This window comes from Bactrocera tryoni, chromosome 4 (genome assembly GCF_016617805.1).
Source record: "Bactrocera tryoni isolate S06 chromosome 4, CSIRO_BtryS06_freeze2, whole genome shotgun sequence".
NCBI classification, from domain to species: Eukaryota; Metazoa; Arthropoda; class Insecta; order Diptera; family Tephritidae; genus Bactrocera; species Bactrocera tryoni.
In genome coordinates, this window is record NC_052502.1 from 53,832,376 (window position 1) to 53,855,423 (window position 23,048).

General features: G+C 37.5%; 1 protein-coding gene and 1 pseudogene across 1 annotated transcript in view; one reads left to right on the forward strand and one right to left on the reverse strand.

Annotated features, from left to right (window-relative positions):
- The window catches only part of LOC120774603, a 439,267-nt gene extending 420,666 nt beyond the window's left edge, over positions 1-18,601 (reverse strand). Inside the window, exons 1-2 of the mRNA XM_040104333.1 lie at positions 18,583-18,601; positions 18,408-18,529 (exon numbers count right to left, since the gene is read on the reverse strand). Coding sequence (XP_039960267.1) covers positions 18,408-18,529; positions 18,583-18,601 — 141 coding nt within the window. The remainder of the gene's footprint in view (positions 1-18,407; positions 18,530-18,582) is intronic.
- A 625-nt stretch (positions 18,602-19,226) lies between these two features.
- On the forward strand, positions 19,227-19,429 carry LOC120776213 (annotated as a pseudogene).
- Positions 19,430-23,048: the final 3,619 nt, after the last annotated feature.

Sequence of the window (23,048 nt, forward strand, 5' to 3'; positions counted from 1 at the left end):
TATCAACTTACTTGCCATGCTGCATAATCAGCCGTTTGCCACATCCAACAGAAAAAAACGTAAACTCGCTTAATCAGCAACATCAAATTCAACAAATTTCTATACACTTTCCCGAGACCAACAATTTCGCCGAGTTAAGCTTCAGCCTTCGTCGTCCTCGTCGTCGCCGGCGTTGTTGCCCCGTTGCTTTGACATACTTTTAGGCGGTTTACCAACAAATTTATTTTCTGGCTTTGTTGCTTCATTAAATCTCCCAGCGAAATACCATTCACTTCACTCGTTGCGTACTTACTTCGTTTAATAGGTACGCATTATCCTTTGGCTGTAAAACTTTGTCCTTATTCCGCAACTCAACTCGTTATCCCTTTTGACTGTGAAGCGAAATGTCGTTCTAAGCCGCCTCAAGCGGGTTTGTCATGTTTGTCAGCGGCGCCTATGCACTAATGTGCAAGTACGTCAAAAAAATGTCTGACAACGCAAATGAACACGGTTACGTACTTACGTAGTTGTCAGACCGCGAGCTTGTTTACTCCGTTCTGTTTGTCTTATTCGTTTTTTTTTTCACTCGAAGTAGCGTATTACTTGTTTACTAATTCTCTTTTACCTTCCATCACAACGTCTTATTACTCCTACCGCGGAATATATTCTACAATTGGACTCTCGTTATCTTGTCGCAACCCTTCTTCGTATTACAACTCATATTTCATTTTTGTATCAGACGCTTACGGCGTAATCCTTGAGCGTATTTCGCTGGTTTCTATGTTCATTAGAGTGTGTCTACTATGCTTTGGTCTCGCACCTATGATTTTTTCACCAGCTCGTTCCTTTTGTCGCTTTTCTTGAAGTGAAATTAAGGAAAGAAAGTTCCATTAAAGCCTTGGTTGGTTTTTCTCGACGGTTAGCTTTTGTTATACCCTCAACAGGGCATCCTAAATGTGCTACAAAATTCATAATACCAAGAAGGAGCATCGCACACCCTATAAAGTATATCTGACCACGCTGGGTTCTCTGTCTGCATATAAACAAACTGAACCCTCCGTTTTTGAGTTATCGATCTGAATATTTGCACACATCCAGCTCTCCTCGAAAATCTGCTCATTTGTCGAAAGTGTCGATATCGGGTCACTATAGAACATAGCTCCCATACAATTTGAACGATAAACTTCTAGTCCTTGTATGAAGACTTGTGTATTGGACAAGATATCTTCAGGAAATTTGGAATGGATTTTTGTCCAATACAATTTCTGAACATGTTGTTTAGATTGGGCCACCATCCCAAATAGCTGTCTTACGAAATATCCGATAAAAATGCCCTATTTTCCCTATCTCTTCGAATGGAACACTATAGTTCTGAGAATATTCGACGCATTACCCGCCGAGAGAAGCAGAAGAAGAGAAAGACCTCCCCATCGTTAGAAAGAAAGGTGGAGAAGCACCCGGCTACATTTGGCGCCAAACAACGAAAAGGAAGAACTATTGTCACGCAGTTATAAACTCGACTAATAACCGCGGTAACAGTAATTTAGCGAAAGCTCTATGTCTATAAAATATTCATTTATAGGGAAATCTTGATGTATAAAGTGCCGACAGCTTTCCATGAAAGTAGTGAAAGCTTTATATTCTAATAAACCTTTCATCAATAAAGTTTTGAAAGAAGATTGAATTGAAAAGTTATTTATGGAGCAGTTAAAAGTATGCAGCTCCTCACAGTTTATTGACTAACTGCCATGAACTGTAATCTAGTGAAAGCTCTTTAGACCAGTAAAAGTTCAAAAGTTTCAAAAGCTTTCTGTTGTAGTAAAAGCTTCATCTATAAAGTATCGAAAGCTTTCTATTCTAGTCAAAGCTTCATCTATAAATAAAGTATTGAAATAATTCTATTAAAGCAGTCAATTGTAGTAAAACTTCCATCATAAAAGTGTAGAAAGCTTTCTTAGTGATTTCTGGTGATACCTGTAACTTTGTAGTAGCAAAGGCTAGACAGCGAAAGCCTTCAGTTATACTTTAAAGCGTTACCGGATCAACGAAACTTTACCTTGAGCTTCCAAAAAAATATCGAAAAAACGACATGTTGTGTCTATAAAGGAGAAAAATATAGATTTTTACTTAGTCCAGCTCTTTCACGGCGTTCGTTAAGCACAAAATTATTACGGAGCTTAATGACAATACAATACGATCAATAAAATGACATTTTGAATTCACTTTTGTATAAAATGCAAAACTTTCATTCCAATATTTCGACATTTATAACCGTTAAAAAAGCATTTCTCTTAAAGTCCATTCACCTCTTTCGCCCATTTGAAAGCGAAAACAAAAAAATGCAATTTACGCAGTTTAGAAAGGTGGTTCACCTACCTGCTCATTTGTAGTGATAACGGCAATAAAGCACTTTTCTGAAACCATCATTAATTTATGCCCTTGCCATTTTATTGTCCACCGGAAAATCACAACTGCAATTTCATCATAGAAAATATCTTAGCAATCCACACAATCTCACCGGGCTGCAAGGGATTCAATGTGTTTTATTTCGTTAAATCATAAATAAATTTGCGACTTCGGAGGCCATAAAATATTTACTGCTTGTTTATTGAATACAATTTAACAACAGTTAACCCCATCTTTCTTCTGTGGCATGGTGTTGGGCAAGCGTTGGCGTGGTCGTCAAATCCCAAAGGGATCCTTAAACACAAATACTCGTTCGCAAGTACTATGAAGTGGCCTGTGCGCGAGAGGGTTGATTGAAACGCGGCAAGAGAGGCAGTGATGAATTGTAGTGATGAAGTCTGCTCCTCAGCAACAAAATTGCGAAATGCTATGTATTCTACTACTATGAATTCAAATAATATTGCAATTGTATATTTCAGGTTATGTTTGACGAAAATGATTTAATGAAACGAAGCACAGTTCTTCTTTTTCTTCTTTATTAGCGTGGATACCGCTCACGCGGTTATAGCTGACTTAATAACAGCGCGCGTCGTTTCTTCTTTTCGCTATTTGGCGGCAATTTGAGATTCCAAGTACAGCCAGGTCTTTATCCACCTGATCTCTTCACCAGAGTGGAGGTCTTCCTCTTTCTCTGCTTCCTCGGACAGGTACTGAATGAAAACCCTTCAAAGCTGAATTGTTCTTTTCCTTCCGGATGACATAATGAGTGATTTATACTATATAATAGAATTATGTCTTATGTGTCTTGCCAACTCCGTCCGAAGTATACTCGTAATAGCATCCGTTGGCAAGAGTTATTCTGCATTGGATTTCAAGGCTGATGTTGGTGATAATACTGGTTCCATGATAGGTGATGTCCATTTATACAGGCGTTTATGCAGACGTATTAGGTTTTCGGATATACAAATTCAAACATAGTATGTCGCTATGCTCTTTTTCGTGCTGTCAAAAGCAACTTTGACATCGACGAAGAGGTAGTGTGTGTCGATTCTTTTTTCAAGGGTTTTACCAAGACTTGGCGCATGGTAAATATCTGCTCAGTTGTTAATTTTCCAGGCTTGAAGGCACACTGATAAGGACCATTAAGTTTGTTGACGGTGGGCCTTAATCTTTCACACAGTACGCTCTTTTAGAACCTTATATGCGATGTTGAGGAGGCTACTGAATAGCTCGGCGGCCGATAAGCCATCGACCCCTGCTGCTTTGTTGTTCTTCGAGCGGGTAATTGCTATTCCAACTTCATCATACTCAGGTCATAGAACATCTATTCCATCGTCATCGATTGGGGAATTGGGTTTGCCATCTCCAGATGTTAAACTTTCACTGCCCTTCAGCAGGCTAGAAAGGTGTTCCTTCCATAATTTTAGTATGTTCTGAACTCCAGATCACTACTTCGAGTCCTAAAAGAGTATGATCTTTATTGTAATGATTATTTTTTCACAAAATCCACATACTGCGGTGTCATCTGCGTCGATTAGGGAAAAGGAAGAAGGTGTCAGGCTACTGGGGATTTAAATCCGGCGAGAGCACACATTTTAAATAAACATCCAGGAGCTTTACTAGTCCTATTTGATATGACTGGGTTAAACTAGTATTGTAATAACAATTGAGAGCAGAATATACTGAAGAGGGAGGGCATTTCTCAAATCTCAATCGTACAAAAAAAAAATCTCGTGGATTTTTCTTCCATAGGGATCCAACTCTATAACAAGTTATATAATTTTTTCTTAAAGTTTTTCTGATGGCAGCTTTTTGCTCTGATCTATTGTACCATTAGACTCATTTCTTATTTCTTATCGTCTTTACAGAATATTGTTGTTGCTACTTTTCAATCATTCTGTGAAATTCGGTTTATGGGATGACGTTTTAATACCAACATGCTTCGACAAGTTTCCTCGGTACATAGGGTTCAATAAAAAACTATATAGGCATGAAAGGAATGGGAACTATTTTTTAAGGTCTGTATCTGAGGTCTTGAAAGATATGGAATATTTGATCGATGTTAATCTGATGTTTCAAAGAATTTTTTATTAACCAATTGTTTAGCCTTATACGAAAAAATATATCAAACATTTAATTATTTTACTATTTTGCTCAATACTGTATACATGTGCAGACGGGCAACCCAATTATTTTGCGAAATGTGTACAGAACTTTAATTATTCTCTATTTTATTTAAAACTTTCATTTCACCTCTTCTTTTGCGCACTACACCAAAGCTACTTAATATCTGCCTGCGTAGACGCTTATGCATTAACCCGCGTAGTCTTACTTTTATGGCCAACAATAAAAATTGCACGCGTATACGGTCTTGCGCAAAAAAATATGTTCAGCAAAAAAAGGCAACCGAATAATAAAGTTTTTTATTCCATCAAAAAAGTGCTATAAATTTGATGCATGCACCAAAAGTGCCCATACGTGAACTCTTTTCGATAGATAGCAAAAAAATAAGGCCCAACAGCGAAGAAAGCGAGGAAAGCGTAGAGAACTCTCCGAATGTGCGGATATAAAATTTTAATGTGCCATTACTGATTTCCACAGAAAATGCCGTACAATTCAATACGCAGCGAAGGAGAACAAGTAAGGAAGGGCTAAGTTCGGGTGTCCCCGAACATTTTATACTCTCGCATGATAAAGTGATAATCGAGATTTCATTATCCGTCATTTACATATTTTTCAAATACCGTATTTGTATAAAGTTTTATTCCGCTATCATCATTAGTTCCTAATGTATGTATATATTATACAGAGAAGGCATCAGATGGAATTCAAAATAGCGTTATATTGGAAGAAGGCGTGGTTGTGAACCGATTTTACCCATATTTCGTACATGTCATCAGGGTGTTAAGAAAATATTATATACTGAATTTCATTGAAATCGGTGGAGTAACTCCTGAGATATGGTTTTTGGTCCATAAGTGGGCGACGCCACTCCCATTTTCAATTTTTAAAAAAACCCTGGGTGCAGCATCCTTCTGTCATTTCTTAGGTAAAATTTAGTGTTTCTGACGTTTCTTGTTAGTCGGTAAACGCACTTTTAGTGATTTTCAACATAACCTTTGTATGGGAGGTGGGCGTGGTTATTATCCGATTTCTTCCATTTTTGAACTGTATATGGAAATGCCTGAAGAAATCGACTCTGTAGACTTTGGTTGACATAGCTATAGTAGTTTCCGAGATATGTACAAAAAACTTAGTAGGGGGCGGGGCCACGCCCACTTGTCCAAAACAATTGCGTCGAAATATGCCCCTCCCTAATGCGATCCTTTGTGCCAAATTTCACTTTAATATCTTTATTTATGGCTTAGTTATGACACTTTATAGGTTTTCGGTTTCCGCCATTTTGTGGGCGTGGCAGTGGGCCGATTTTTCCCATCTTCGAACTTAACCTTCTTATGGAGCCAAGAAATACGTGTACCAAGTTTCATCATGATATCTCAATTTTTACTCAAGTTACAGCTTGCACGGACGGACGGACAGACAGACATCCGGATTTCAACTCTACTCGTCACCCTGATCATTTTGGTATATATAACCCTATATCTGACTCTTTTAGTTTTAGGACTTACAAACAACCGTTATGTGAACAAAACTATTATACTCTCCTTAGCAACTTTGTTGCGAGAGTATAAAAATAAATAAATCAAAGCCATATTGCAGCAAGTAATTACCAATGGCCGACGGTGGCAAGTGGAAAAGAACGTTGAGCAGGGTGAGGCTATATTAAAGCATATAAACGCAAATATAGACCTCTGAATGCATTCATTTGACGCTTCGCAACTAATTAAATGTAAGAATGAGTTTGAGTAGAAACTTTTTTCATGCACAGTAAACTCCCGCTAACAGGGTATGTTTAGGTTGGAGAATTGTATATACTTTGATGCACTCATTCAAATATTGGTTTGTCGTTATTTATCGAATATATATATATTATTAATACTAAATTGCTTTCTGATTAAAGAAAACAAATTGGAAAAGTGAAAAGATATGTCACACCAACCCTAACTGGAAGAAAAAAATATAGATTTCTCATACCAAAAAATCCTTAAAGAGTCAATATATTTGTAAGTAAAACCTTAATTTCGACGGCACGGAAGCTATAATACCCTTTACGGGTATATTTTTACTATCACTAGAAGGTATATGAGGATAATTTTCTGATTTAGATCGGATGGCACTCTTGATACTTTGTAGAGCTGCCAGAAATGATCTAGTGACTGATGCCTAGAGTATATTTAAATTATGGTGGAAACACTTCTCCAACCTACTGAAGGGAAAGGGCAGTGAAAGCATAACCAGAATATGGTCGACCCGATTTCCCAATCGAAGACGATGGAGCAGACGTTCCATTAAGAAGTTCGAATAGCAATTACCCGTCTGAAGAACAACAAAGCGACGGGGGTCGATGGATTGCCGGTCGAACTATTCAAATACGGCGGCGAAGAATTGATAAGGAGCATGCATCAGCTTCTTTGTAGAATATGGTCAGGCAAAAGCTTGTCCGACGACTAGAATTTAAGTGAATTTCAATTTACAAAAATTCACAAAAAAAAGAAGACCCTTCAATCTCCGCCAACTATCGTGGGTAAGTCTCCTCAACATCACATATAAGGTTCTATCGAGCGTTTTGTGTGAAAGACTGCAGCTCTTCGTCAACAAACTGATTGAACTTTGTCAGTGTGGCTTTAGGACTGCAAAATCGACAACACACCACCTTTTCGTTATTTTCAAAGCTCCTTTTAACAGCACGAAAAAGAGCTGTCTAATGCCGCTATGTCTAAATTTGGTATCACCACAAAACTAATACGTCTATATAAACTGAGCAATAGCAAAACCTCCGTCAGTATCGGGAAGGACCTCTCCGAGCTGTTCGATACCAAACGAGGTTTCAGACAAGGTGATTTCCTATCGTGTGACTTCTTCAATCTATTGCTGGAGAAACTATTCGAGCTGCAGAGCTGAATAGAGAAGGTACAACCTTCTACAAGAGGGTACAACTTTTGGCCATAACCGCGCCGTTAGTTCTGCTTTCTGCAGACTGGATAAGAAAGCGAAGCAAATGGGTCTGGTAGTGAACGAGGACAAGACGAAATATTTCCTGCCATCAAAAAAACAATAGTCGAACTCGTGACTTAATTCCCACATCACTTTTGATATAACTTCGAAGTCGTAGATAATTTCGTCTATCTTGGAACCAGCATTAACACAAACAGCAATGTCAGCCTCAATATCCCCTAAATAAGGAAAAATTGACAATATTCAATCGAAGTCGGACGAACAAGTGAATACTCCATCAACCACATTGTTGTATCTTGTTTAACAAATATTGAAGCAATTAAGTGGGGACTACTGTACTTTCAAAAATAGATTTTAAGTGGGTCAAAAAAGTGAATATGGTTTTTGTTGACGCTAGTGAAGCTACCTGCTCATCAAATGGTGTCGGTCTCATCTAAGCAACACCGCGCGAACATTCAGGAGATGCCTATATACATATATACGTACACGTTGTATATTAGTATGTACAGTTAAACAAATTTTTGTGGTTGAGTATATACTTTGGTCTCTATTTGTGCGAATACCTCGTCTGCACGCCAGCGCCGCATAATTGGATTTGCCAACGTAATTGTGTAAGAATATTATGGAAATATAATATTAACAACAACAAGCGTATGATGCAATAATGCTGATAATAATAACAATAACAATGGCGTAATGCGAAAAATTCAATCAAAATTAAATTATGTAAATATGCGAAGTTTTTCTAGCAATGGTCGCGGTGAATCTCCGTAAAGGTGAATTAAGGTAAAGGAAAAGAAAGAAGAGCCTATGTTAGGTAAAGCGAAATCACTGCAGCCTTTTGGGCGTTCAAGCAGCACTGCGATAATTCTATTTAGAAATGTAATTTTCCTAAACTCATCGACGGAATTTTTTGCTTAAAAAAAGAGCACAAATTCCATGTCTTTTCTATTTTATGCTTTCTTCCTTGCCACTTCAAATGCAAATAGAAGAAATTGTTTTCACATTTCTCTTCTTTTTGTTTCTGCTGCGCTCGAGTTTATTGGCATGAATGGCAAAAGCGTTATCATTTCGATATGAATTCATCATAATTTGCATAATTCGCTTATGTAACGTGCGCGACTGACACACATACTTACATATATTTATCCATATATAAATAGACGAGGCAGGGTTCTGCCAAGTGAAGGGAAATAGAAGGATGATTGATGCTGAGATGGAAAGAATTTGTCGTTGTGCCAAAAGTGGTCAACAAATATCGAAATGACATGACAAACAAATTTGGTTCTTTGATTATTCAGCCACACAAATCATACATGTGATGTTTTTATGTGCCAGTGCAGCAAATGAGTTGGTATTAGTATTCAGAGCTTTATGGTGTACATATTTGTACGACCCTAATACACATGCGATGGATAGGATGAATTGTAAAAATATCTTCATATCATCTTTTTTGATACTCAACAGGTCGATTGAAAAGTTGCGATCTGCCATAGTAGTACAAATTTTTTGCCAAAACTCGTTTTTTTCGCTTCAAGGTGGATACACTGATTAAAGCGACCCTCCAACTCTTGGATTTCTCCTTTTCATTCAGCGAAAATTTCTTCTCAGTGAGCATTCTTTTGAGAACTAAGGGCAGAAAATAGTCGCGGGGGGGACTGATCAGCAAAATACGATAGATGCGACAGCAATTCAAGGGTAAATTCATGAATTTTTGGCAACTTGTAACACGGAGCATTGTCTTGGAGAAACAGCACTTCTTCTTTCTTTAAACACGGCCGTTTTTCTGTTGATGATCTTTCCTCTTTCTAGGTAGGCAATAAAAATTATTCCGTAAGATTCCCAAAAAGCACAGACGCCGACTGCTGCCTTTTTCAGCGCTATGGAGCGGGTTCATCGTGTGTAGTCCGCTCGGATGAATGTCGATTGAACTTCGGAGTGAAATGATGAAGCCATGTTTCATCCATTGTCACATATTGACACAACAACTGAGGCTTATTACTTTTGACCATCTCTACAAAGTGTTCCGAAGTATTAGTTCTGATTTGGTTTTGGTCAAAACTGAGCTCGCGTAGCACCCACTTTGCACAGCGCTCTGTCAAACCCAAATATTTGTGAATGACATGAATCATGATCATGCCTGCTATTGCGAAACACTTTATTTTGTGGACATCCTAAATTATTTTGTGGACCTTTTTACTGTTAGTTATTTTACTCAAAATTATATAATTCACAAACTAATAATCCGACTGAAGTCAGATTTATACACCATCCTTTTGAAGGTTAGGACTAGCTAAAGCTTATATGGATTTCATTCTAGTAGCGCTATCTACGTGTCAGGCCAGGGGCCTGTTACTAAGATTGATGTTCTGTAGTAAAGTTTAAAAGGGACAAAGTACTATATGTATGAGAACGTCTCAAGTTGATCCCGCTGAGTAAATGTTATTCGTTAAGGGTCTCATCTGGTGCGGCAGCTTAAAGGTAGGTTATTTTTGTTAATCAAAAAAAAACTCATTCTACAATATGAATGGCCTTGGTCAGTGTATGGATAACTATACACAGAATATACAGAAAGAAATCGATAACAATCAGAACATTTGCATTTAAGTAATCATTCAAGTAAATTTGAAAGAAATGTAGCTCAGAGAAAAATATTTTTAAAGATAAATTGATAAGGCTGATTGAAGTGATTTTATAAGGCGCTAACTTAAAAGCTATTTGCGATATTGATTTAAGATTTTAGTATTCTATTTTTAGATGTATGCGTATTAATAAGAGGATAAACAGTGATAAAAAATATAAATTACACCAAGAAAGGCCCACGAGAAGAAATTATAGACGGATAGCTGGGAATATATCAACCCTTAAAAATTAAGTTATAGTTATGGTCAAAAAAGTGAACAAAGTTTTTCCAGAGTAAAATTTTTTAGATAAAATTTCAAGTTAGAAGGACCGAATTGAATTTATATTGTCTGTCATATTGATTATGCTTAATGTGCATTTTTATACTCTCGCAACAAAGTTGCTAAGAAGAGTATTATAGTTTTGTTCACATAACGGTTGTTTGTAAGTCCTAAAACTAAAAGAGTCAGATATAGAGTTATATATACCAAAGTGATCAGGGTGACGAGTAGAGTTGAAATCCGGATGTCTGTCTGTCCGTCCGTCCGTCCGTCCGTCCGTGCAAGCTGTAACTTGAGTAAAAATTGAGATATCATGATGAAACTTGGTACACGTATTTCTTGGCTCCATAAGAAGGTTAAGTTCGAAGATGGGCAAAATCGGCCCACCGCCACGCCTACAAAATGGCGAAAACCGAAAACCTATAAAGTGTCATAACTAAGCCATAAATAAAGATATTAAAGTGAAATTTGGCACAAAGGATCGCATTAGGAAGTGGCATATTTGGATATAATTTTTTTGGAAAAGTGGGCGTGACCCTGCCCCTACTAAGTTTTTTGGACATATCTCGGAAACTACTTTAGCTGTGTCAACCAAATTCTACAGAGTCGTTTCCTTCAGGCATTTCCATATACAGCTCAAAAATGGAAGAAATTGGATAATAACCTCGCCCACCTCATATACAAAGGTTATGTTGAAAATCACTAAAAGTGCGTTAACCGACTAACAGAAAACGTCAGAAACACTAAATTTTACAGAAGAAATGGCAGAAGGAAGCTGCACCCAAACTTTTTTTTTAAATTGAAAATGGGCGTGGCCTCGCCCACTTATGGACCAAAAACCATATCTCAGGAACTACTAATTAACTATGAATTCCATCTGATGCCTTCTCTGTATAATATATACATTAGGAACCAATGATGATAACGGAATAAAACTTTACACAAATACGGTATTTGAAAAATATGTAAATGACGGATAATGAAATCTCGATTATCACTTTATCATGCGAGAGTATAAAATGTTCGGCGACACCCGAACTTAGCCCTTTCTTACTTGTTAAAGTTGTCCTGATGGAGGCTTGCTTAATTTTTGAGAATTTTTTTCAGTTAGTCCGGACATGTTAGAGCAAAAACGAGATTCCATGGAGAAAATTCGGACCTCCACTTATAGTAGATTGCTTGCAGGGATGAAGCCAAACAATAGCTTTAATTTTATTTTCGAATTGCTGCCTAGAACTATGTCGGGCGTTTTTAACGCGCAAAAAAGTTTGATTTTTGGTGTAATCTTGAACTTTAATTTGTTCACCACAAATACTCCACAAATTACTTGAGTTCTGATTCATTTTAACGCTTTAAATAAACACTACTTCAAGAAAAGAAACTAATTTGATCTAATATCTGTAAAACAAGTTACATAAATGCTTTCGTTTCAAGATTTCATTCCGAAATATTCAATGATTGTAAAATCAATTTAGTTAGTTCAAGAACCCACAATTAATTGATGCATTTGGATAGAAAAAATATATATGACAGAGAAACTTTATAATTGTGTAGGACTATGTGTTTAAGAATTAGTTGCAGGAATAGTGATGGCACCCTTATTCGCAATACTATATAAATAAATTGGTATCGACACATACGCAATTGCGTTGCGCTTCTTTCTTTGATGCAGAGGTCCTTCTTTGCGGCGTTAAAAATATTTGAATGAGCTCTTAGCAACTATACTTTATTTGAAGTCTTAAAGTTTTGAAAATCAATCGCAAATTGTTTGCATTTTAAGTTTTTTTGAGGAATTTATCATTTGAGCCTTTCACAGTGGTAAAAATTATCTAAAATGTCAAAAACAAAACCAGATTACATTGTACGAGTAGTTTGAGGTTATTCAATAGAATTGAAATTTTTGCACTACCTTTCGAGGTATATTTAACAGGTAATGATGAAAGGGATACGGTTTTTGATAATTATTCCGATTTTTTTTCAACTACCTTGAAGAGTAACTTTTTCGTAAAATCTGACTTTTTGTCAAAAAGCAACATTATGATTAGCTCAACACCATTATCTAATGAGTATTTATCTATTATATTGCAATAATGATCTTTTTCAATTTTTGATTTCGAGATTATTTTAAGTATAAAACTACTCCTCGCCGCCAGACGAATTTTTTCCGAGACGAATTTTTTCCTGAAATTTGTGAAGGGCATCAAGAGAAATCAAAATGTTTCCAAATAAATCGTCAATTATTAAAATACATTAAATTCTGTATATGTAAATTAAGTTTTATTTATTTATTAAATACAAATCTCTTCAGCGTTATTTGCTCTGGGATATCATATCAAATTCAGTTTTTATACCGCGGACAGGGTATATTAAGTTTTCTACAATTTTTGTAATCAAAAGGAATCGTGGGGAGTCCTATAAAGTGTATATATATAGATATAAATATGGCGTAGCGAGCTGAGTCAAGTCATTTTCGACCATCGGTCTGTATATAACTTAAGTAGTCCTCAGGTTTTTAGATGTTAATCTGAAGCTTTGCACACGTCCTTTTCTATCCAAAAAACTGCTAGTTTTTCGGAATTGTCGATATCGGAGGATGTGAGGAAACTTCCCTTATCGCTATTCACTTGGGAGTGGCCAGAAACGATTCTTTTACATATGGCTCAAGCAGCTCACGACTTCCGGTCTTTGACCAAGTATCCTCTGGGTAGCCTAAGAACATCCGTTTGAAAGCGAGCTAAAGTGAGAAGGCGAAACATCCGCTATATAGGTTTGTGCGCTGGGTTTGGGACACACCACGTAAAAAACGCCCCAATGAAACTAAACAACAGCCGCAGATGAGAGACCTCCCTTTTGATGACGACCGTGGCAAACGAAATAAGGACTACGATTTGGAATGTCTGATCCCTTAATTGGGTGCCGCTGTCCAGCTGGTTGATAGCCTCGTGAAAATAAAGGCTGACATCACCGCCGTACAAGAAATGCGATGCACGGAACAAGGACTGAGGCGAGTAGGTCCTTATGGCATTTACTACAGTGGCCATATAAAGGAGTGCAAGTTTGGTGTGGGATTCGTGGTGGAAGAGAGACTCCGTCGCCGAGTACTATCATGCACTTCGGTGGATGAACGTCCAGCCACAATCCGCATCAAAGTGATTTTTTTCAACATATCGCTGATTTGCGAGAAGGATGATGTGACCAAAGATGCCTTCTATGAGCGCTTGGACGCACCTATGAGAGCTGTCCCCGTCACGATGTCAAAATCGTGCTTGGCGACTTTAACGCCAGGGTGGGCCTCAGCCTCATCTGCCCACAATACATTGTACCGAAACTGTGTAGGCTTTTGGATGTACACCAAAGCAAATGAGAGGCGTTTATAGTTTTATACGAACACAATAGATATGAACCACTGCTTTCACTCAAACCAAATTTAAGTATAAATGATAATTTGCAATGGGTAAATACTTTTGACTAACTCTGTAGATATACAATACTAGTTATTCATCTGAGTAGAGTAAACCAACATGGCAACATTTACATAATTTTAATTAACCCAACACGCGTCGTATAAATGAATAAATAAAACTCAATTTATTGACATGTTTTTCGCGTGCACGCAATTTCTTCGAATCCCTCAGCTGCTGCTTCGCCCATGCACGCGCACGCGCAAAATTTCGCTTAACTCGGCACTTTCGCCCATTAGATAAATTGCATTATATAATCTGCACTGATCCAAATCTGCAAAATATTAAATTAAATACTTCCACACAATTCGCTGGAGTACCGTTGCGTTGACAGCGGCAAATAAAAGCGCCGGACAGTTGAGCTTACGCGCATAACACACACGCACGCAGCCAGGCGACCAAGTCTCTTACGTAATAGTCACGTCGCGGCGTAAAACTACGACTTACAGTGACACACACACACACTTGCAGACGCGTAAGCATTCCTCTATGGTATATTTAATGCCAACGTTCAGTGGCCACTTCAGCTTCATTCGTGCAACAAGCGGCACGCTGAAGCCAACGCGTATGTCTGTATGTGTGTGTTTGTTGAATGTTGAAGTCAGTGGCTATCAGTGTTGGTTGCTAGTTAATTTTCACACGTCCACGCCGCTTGTTGTCGCATTTCCGTGCCGGCACACACACACTCGCACACGCATACTACAGCGAGACAGCAATCATACGCCCTGGCGCCCTTTGTTGGTCCTTATTCCTTGACTTTTATGTATTTCCATTACAGTTATTTATATACATTTGTATTTGTGTGACAGCACTGCGTATCTTCTGCTTGCTGCCGCCGCCTTGCCACCTGTTCTGCACGTCTTTTAATTACGGGTCTCACCACGAGTGGTCGTTCTGAGACCAAATATAAGCGACTCAACAAAAAACTGCTCGCTAAATGAAGTTCGTATACTCCCGACTATTGCCGGTAGTTGAAACTGGACCTCACTTGATGACTTCTGACTATTTGCTGTTCACTAACTGGCTTCCCGCTGACTGTGCGTCGTCTCGCAGCGTCTCGGAGGCGTGTCAACTGGGAGTTCACTTGTTTGTCCGTCCGCTGTTCGCAGCCTGACTGTTGATGACTGTTATTATTATTTTGTTACAGTTTTTCTGCTTCTTTATTGATATTTGTTTTTGTTTTTGTTTCGCTTTTTCGTATTTGCTTTCGGTTTGTTTGCAGTTACAGTTTCGTTGCCTGTGCAATTTCATTAGCTTTGTTCCGCTCTTCGCCGTGCGCTGCTGCCTTGTAATACTTGTTTTTGATTTTTTGGTTTTTGTATTTTCTTTCTTGCGTTTTTTGTCTGGATATCGTTGACAGCTACTTGCTGTGGCGTGACCTGCGCGACGTCAGCAAATTGTGTTGCATATTTGTTGTTTCTGTTGTTGTTTGCATTTGTTTTCTGTTTTTGCCTTTAGAAGTGCTGCCGACCACTTGAGTGTGTAAACGAGAAATTTGTCGTTAGTTGAAGAATCAAGTTGTGCTTTTTTCAAGAACTCAAGTGTCAGATCTTACGATACACAGACAAATGGGCAAATAGTCGAAATATTAATATTTCTTCTAGTTTTGTTTTCAATTTACGTTTTTGTGTCGGTCTAGACCACAATAATAAAAAAATAATTTCTCTCAATTTACAGCAAAAAATCCAAAACTTTCAGGTTCATTAACTTGTTTTTGTTGCTAATAAATAAAATTTTTCTTTAACCTTCCAAAAATAACGGGAAAATAGTTGAAAAGCAATAACGCGGCCTACAACTTGTTAAAAGAGTTTCACTCCCCATGTCGATTTAGTTCCAAGCACAACTACCAACATTAACTCCGTCTTTAAAAGAGCTTTCGTGAAATTATTCAAAAAAAAAGTTCTATTAAATTTTGCATGTGGAATCAAAGTTCTGGTGCGGAAACGTTCAGAATGTTGGAAAAGACCTTCGGTGATAATTGTATGTCGCGAGCAAGTGTTTTTGACTGGTAAAAATTATTCAAAGGGGGTCGAGAACGCGTTGACGACGAACCACGATGATCAATAGGTCAAAAATCTTACTGGCATCATTGAAATATCGGAAGGATCAGGATACCATATTAAAAAATCTTTTAGGCCTAAGAAAAGTGAGAGCAAGATTGGTTCTAAAATCGCTAAATTTTTTCAAAAAACTGTGTCACGCCTGTGAAACAATGTTTTCCTACCCGTAATATTTATGGCGATAAGTCCTAGATCTATGAATGCTTACGACTCGGCAACAGGTTGTACGTATCACCTAAAACTAATCGAGATAGATATAGGGTTATACATACATACAGTACTGAAGTACTGTACATACATATATAAATGATCAGGATGACGCGATATGTTGAAATTGGGTTGACTGTCTGTCTGTCTGTCCGTCCGTCCGCCTGTCCGCCGGTCCTTCCGTGCAAGCTATAACTTGAGTAAAAACTTAGATGTCTCGATAAAAGGGCGTAATCGGACAACTGCCACGCCCACAAATCGCTATTAGCCGAAAGCACATAAAGTTCTAATTAAGATATAAAGCTGTAATTTGGTAAGAGGAAAAATTTTTTTGAAAAAGTGGGCGTGGCCCCGCCCTCTAACAAGTTTAATATACATATCTCCTAAACCGCACCACTTATGCTACAATAACCGAATTTGCTGAGCCCAAATTCTATAAGAAATCGGAGATTAACCCCGCTCACACCCCATATAACGGTACTGTTAAAAACTACTAAAAGCTAGCGATAAATCAATAACTAAACGCGAAAGATACCTTAAATTTTACCACCGGGATGACATGAGAGAGCTTTATGAGAGCCTTAAGAAACCCCATATCTTGAGGCCCGTCCAACCGATTTCGACAAAATTTTGTACCTAGCACATGATATTTTTATGTCCCATTGTAAAAATGGACGAAATGGGACAATAACAACGCTTACTTTCCATGTAACATAATTTTAGATTCCACTTGATTTGTTCAGTTTCCAGTACGCAAATCAAGAAACTTAATATAATGGGATAAAACTTTGCACGAAAAATGTCTTTAGTGCGCGCCAACTTATGACCAAAAATTATATAAATCTAATAAAAACTGTTCAAGACCCTAGGTACCGAATATTTAGACCCTGTTGACTTTTGATCGAAAATGTTGGTCAGAGTGTGATATACATATATAACTGAAATTAAAGGATAATCTTTCTCTGATAACCATATCTCGGTATGTCAAAAATGGGTTGGAACGGACCAATATACGCAACATAAAGATTTTCGAATTTCGGCGGACTTTGTACCGCATAAGTCGGCCAATATGTGAGTTATCTCAATGAATATAAGAGAGCGTGTTTTATTTATAACAGTGTATCTTTGTGCCTAAAATCGATAACTTTGAGCTAAAACTTGGCCTAGCCCCTATATAACTAATATCAGCATTTTCGAACATCCGGTTGACTTTACAAGAGCTTTACGTTGCAAGAGTTTAAAATTTTCGGTTGCACCCGAACTTAGGCTTTCCTTACTTGTTTGCTCATACCTTCTATTATAAGTACCTAAAGGGTGTTTTGTTTTAGACATATAGTTTTTAAGTGATCACCGTGATCAGGGTATACTAAGTTTGTCACGAAGTTTGTAACACCAAGAAGGAAGCGTCGGAGACCCTATAAAGTATATATATAAATGATCAGTATGTTGAGCAGAGTCGATTTAGCCATGTCCGTCAGCCTGTCTGTCTGTCCGTCTATCTGTCCGTCTGTCTGTCTGTATATATTTGACGTGGTATCTTCACGAAATTTGGCATGGATTACCGCTTAAGGTATCAATATAATCTCCGAAAAAATTGTTTAGATCGGCTTACTATAGCATAAAGCTTCCATACGAACTGAACGCATTGTTACTAACAGAAATGCACCTGTGAAGGGTATTTAGCTTCGGTGTAACCGAAGTTAACGTTTTTTCTTGTTTGGTTATGAATTGGATATGTCGTATAGGAAAATCAAAATTTGTCTTAAAATATGTTGAAATGTTGTAATTTTTGTCAGTGCGGGTTAAATTTAATCGGCTGATATGATATGTTAATAATTTGTGATACCAAATATTATTCAGATTTTGCGCAAATTGATCGAGAATCAGTCTTCAGGAAACGATACACCTATGAACCATTTTTCGGTCAGAAAATCGTCTTATTTACAAAATATTAATTGGATATATTTATTGCAAATAAAAGATAATGGAATGTAGTTTAATATTACGAGGTAAGGCATATAAAGCGCGTAAGTTATATAACTGCGTAAGCATTCCCAGCTCAATAAGAAAGAAGTCATATCATAGAGACCATTTTCGTGGACCATTTTTTTTGTACAAAAAATGTTTCATGGAACAAGAAATTATCTGTTAAGTTTCTACAAAATTCCAACTTAAATCACTCAAAACACTAAAATGTTCGAATCAATTGCCTTATAGTACTTAGATATGAACGTGGATGTGACTTTTTCAAGTTCCAATTTTGAATTAAAAAATTTGCATTTTTATTTTAATGTAATATAATTCTTTGGACTTACCTTCTCAGTAGCTGAGATTTTATTGTTGAAATAAGCGCAATATTTTAAATAAGTTATAATTAGCACTTTGATTAACTTTTTACACTTCCAAACACTTTTGAAGGGTTTGAAAAGATGTTTCACTTATTGTTGCATATGCTGAAATGAAAAAAAGAGAAGGAATATCTATACTTACATAAAAAATAGTGTGACATAGTTATTTATTGAAGTTATACTTCTTATACGAGTTCGGAAAAGGTTGCGATAGATTCAGGTTGCGCAACCTTGCTCAATGTGAATCTACGCAACCTTGCTCAATGTGAATCTACGCAGCCTTGCTCAATATGAATCTACGCAACCTTGTCTGCGAAGATGTTCGAGCAGCAAGCGAAGCGGTGACAATCGGCGATCGCTTGTTCGTTTCTTTCGGCACATCTCGGCTTTTCTACCAACAACACAATGTTGCCATGCTTACGCTGTTGTTGTTTTTGTAGAACAATGTTTCAATTTTTGGTTGGTGACATATTCAATTTAAAATAAATTCTGTTGGGATTCGAACCTACGTGCTCGTCGTCACTTTTGAAGCGCTTACCACCAATACCACCATTGACACTTAATTGCGTTGTCCTAATTATGGTTTGGTTATGCATGAAAACAATATACAATGGATCGCCGATTGTTACCTCTTTCCTTGCTGCTGCTGCGCATATGTATGTTTGTATGCTTGTGCATTATTGAAGTTATGGTTCTTTTTCTTTCGTTTGTCTTTCATTTCTGCGAATTCTCAACTATTTTGCGTATATTATGGTTGAAATACCCTGCGTTGGCCCTTGAAAAATTAAGGCTATACCTTACAGGATTATTTCTGTAGTTAGTCTTCATTTACATTTTTTGGAAATCGACCCGCGATGACGAGGTATATCGTTTTATCTGACAGCGTGAGGTTTAAGAAGTTAATTTCTAATTTTGTCTTGTGGCATATTAGAAATGATGTTTCTTCGGAAATCGTTCGCTTACAACGGATAAAACGACTTCTGAGTGGTGATTTTAATGGATAAATGGTTGAAATGCTCTGCGTTGGCCGTTGAAAAGTTAAGACTATACTTCTCAGGATCATTCATTCCTTTCATTTCTTCAAAGAAATTAATGACATTTAGAAATGTGCATATTTGCATTATTTCGTTGTCATTTCCATATTCGTAACAATAGAATTTCTATGGCATAAGTAAAGTAATGGCCGCCGATTGTCACCCCTTGCCGCTGTAGCAGCTTCGCCTACAAACATGCGTAAATATGTATGTATGTATACGTATGATCGTGAATACATATCGACGCAGATTTTTTTGCGAGAAGCACCAGAAAGTTGTGCAATTTATGATTTTTAGCTTTTGCCATCTTCGCGAAAAGACGACTTGTTGGCAAAGGCATGCTCGGGGAGATGTTACGGCCTCTGTTTTTATGTATGAAGCGAGATCGCTTGTGGAATTTGCGCCTGCGTTCATGAATTAAATCGTTTTTGTTGTAAAATTTACTACACTTGTTCTTCGCCAATTTGGCTGCCATATTGTCTTGTGAAGATCAATTTTTTGTTGGTGACATATTCATATGTGTACGCATATGTATGTTTGTATGCTTGTGCATTATTTGTTTGGCACATTGCAAATATATGTACATATAAGTACAACGAAGAGACAGAACTACTTTTCTAGTCAAAGTTCTTTCATTTAGACTTTGCTTTATTTTTCATTTTATGTGCATAATAAATTTATAAAATGTGAATTTAAGTTTTCTAATTTTCTTTCATACAAAATAATATGCATTTCTTGGAATATCACTAAGAAGTATAACTTCATCCGCGCGTAGGGACTCCACGCACCTTTTTTTATATATATTATACATATAATAAATATATATTCTAGAAAAGTTGTGCACCGACTTTTCATACTGCCTATCTGTGAACTTTGTAATGTTATTGACAAAAAATATTTGCACTTGAAATAACACGAAAATAAGCATCTTAAATCTGCTAGACATTTTCGCTTTCTTCAACAACAAATTTCAATTTGAAGCTGCTTTCATTTTATCTCAAGAGACACTAAGCGATTAGATAACTAAAAACATAAACTAAAGCAAATTTCCTCAGAGCAAAAAATGACAGGGAGTGACACCATATTTTATTTTGTTTTTTTATTTTCTTCTTTTTTATATTTTTTTTCTTGGTTTTTTGCCACTGATGGCATACTCGTCCGCTCAATTTGTAAGAGATATGCAAACACACGCATTGAAGGATATGTGACGAGCAGCCGACCAACTTACCCACATGTCACGCGTACATAAAACTCATACACACATACACATGCAACGCGAAATATATGATGTGCCATGACATGCAGTCAACACAGATATGTCACAGAACTTTTCATTGTGAATATTTTATCTGCAGCGACACAGTCACGGTTAGACTCCAACGAATGTCCGAACGCACAAGGTGCCACTGCCGACTTGTAGTTGTGTATCTGTATGCAGCAGGATGAGTATGAAAAATAAAAAAAGCTTGCCGATGCCGAAAAGGTAGGGTAGCCCAAGTAATCTTATTTCGTTTTGAGTGGTCATTAATCATGACAAAGCCTATTGAGAACATGAAATATATTTGCGTATGTGTGTGTGTGTGTTTGTTGGCAAAAACCTAACAAGCTAAACATATTTACGAAAGTGACCGAAGTTGCATATAAAACCATTAGGCGGCCGCCCATTAGGGTGGCGCTTCAGAGGTCAAGCGCTGGCATACAAACAAGCTGGAGCAATGAAGAAACATATTCGTAGTTATATAGATGTGTGTGTATATGTATAGACGTGTGTAGGCCAGATATAATTATGACATATATCATCATCATCGTTATGCGGATGAGTAACGATTTGCACAGACAAATGGGTCAAGTCCCCCGTTAAGGGAACAAACAAAGCGTTCAAGAGCTCAAACAACGCCACTATTTACCAGCGAGATATTTGTTAGTGCTACTGCTGCTTACTGTTGGTTATATAAACGACCATCATCATGACCCTGAATGAGCGCTTGGCTGGTTTCCACACACTCGCACACTCGGAGTCGCCAGGTTTAGCTGGATATGATGGAGTAGTTGGCAAGTAATGAACTCGCGCGAATGTAACTGTAATGTCAGTGGACATTTGTACAATTGAGAAGCAGATCTCACTTTCGACGCACAAAAAAATGTGCTCTATAAGTCACTTATTATTCCTGTGTTATTATAGGGCGCAGATATAAGTACGATAACGAACCGAGATCATAAAGCACTTAGAGCATTCGAGATAACTGTTTTCGCAAGGAGTTAAAGACTTTGTCTCTTAAAATAGATTAGCCCTCCCGCTGGTTCCGACAACTGTTTATACCAGAAATGAGTCCAATAGGAATAGGTTCCTCAGTAATAATAACATTTCTTCATCAACATGGATGCCTGAGAATAAAGGCATCAATACTATAAGTTTGCCGATCGGCAGCAACCAAGTCAACAAAATCGATGCCGTTCTTCCATACCCACGACGGTCGGATCTACGTAACCAGGACGGGCCCGGATTTTTTTCAGCCAAATCGATAAATTTCTGCCGCTACAAAAACAACAACTACCGAAGCCGTGCTGTACGCCGTCATTCTGTACAATAGGAGCTACTGGAAAAGGAAAGGCTCGAAGAAATTGTTACTGATAGATGGTTAAAACAATGGTCTTAGTATTGGTTATTACGAAGATACAATCTAACTATTTGCTTATTTCAAATTGAAACATAGAGATCCAAGTCGACCATGTTATGATTTTCTGGTAGACAGCCTTCAATATAGCTGTAGATTCAGTTGATTACGGATAATGAAGCATAGAACCTGCCAAAACTTTGTGCTAGACAGATTATGCGGAAAAATACTTTTACTTATGAAACGAGAACCGCAGAACCAGCGTATTCTGAGTCAGTCGCACCAAAAACGTTAGCCGATCCAGCTGAAAGAGTTACAAATTGAGCAAAACCAGGTTAGGTTGGTTTTGAACAACACAATATAGTCACATAAAGAACTCTGTCTCTTTTTTACTGAGCTAAAACCTAAACTTTTCTCCCTTTTGCGCAAAAGTAAGTAACATTAGCACAAACAAAAAAAATCGAGGACTTGAATTCAGAAAGTTGCTAGTTAATGCATTTCTCTTACAATCTTCGCTATTCATTTTGTGGCAAACTTAATTCATTTCGAATTTTTGCGGTATTTTCCAAGTTCTTTCTCTTTCAGCGCGTTGAAATTTGAGAGTTGTGCAGTAAGTAGCAGCCCGACCACCGAAATTGCCTGGAATCAAAACAATAGCGCACATCTCCTTGCTAACAAACACACACGCCAGTTTTTGCTTAAATGCTTAAGTGCATCGAGAACAATTGCTGTGCAGCCGGCGGAGCGCAGAAGGCGCAGATAAACATGAACTTTTTCAATTTTCAACGGGGGATTCTAAAATATTTTCATCCTCTACTATTTTTTGTATTTTTTTGGAATTCTACCTTTTGTTTTCTGTGAACTTGCAGGTGCAAGTAATTTAGTATACGCGTTGGCTGGCTGCAGCAAACGACAAAAGTGCGTCTATCGGGGGTTTTTAAAGGTACAAAGTGGAAGGT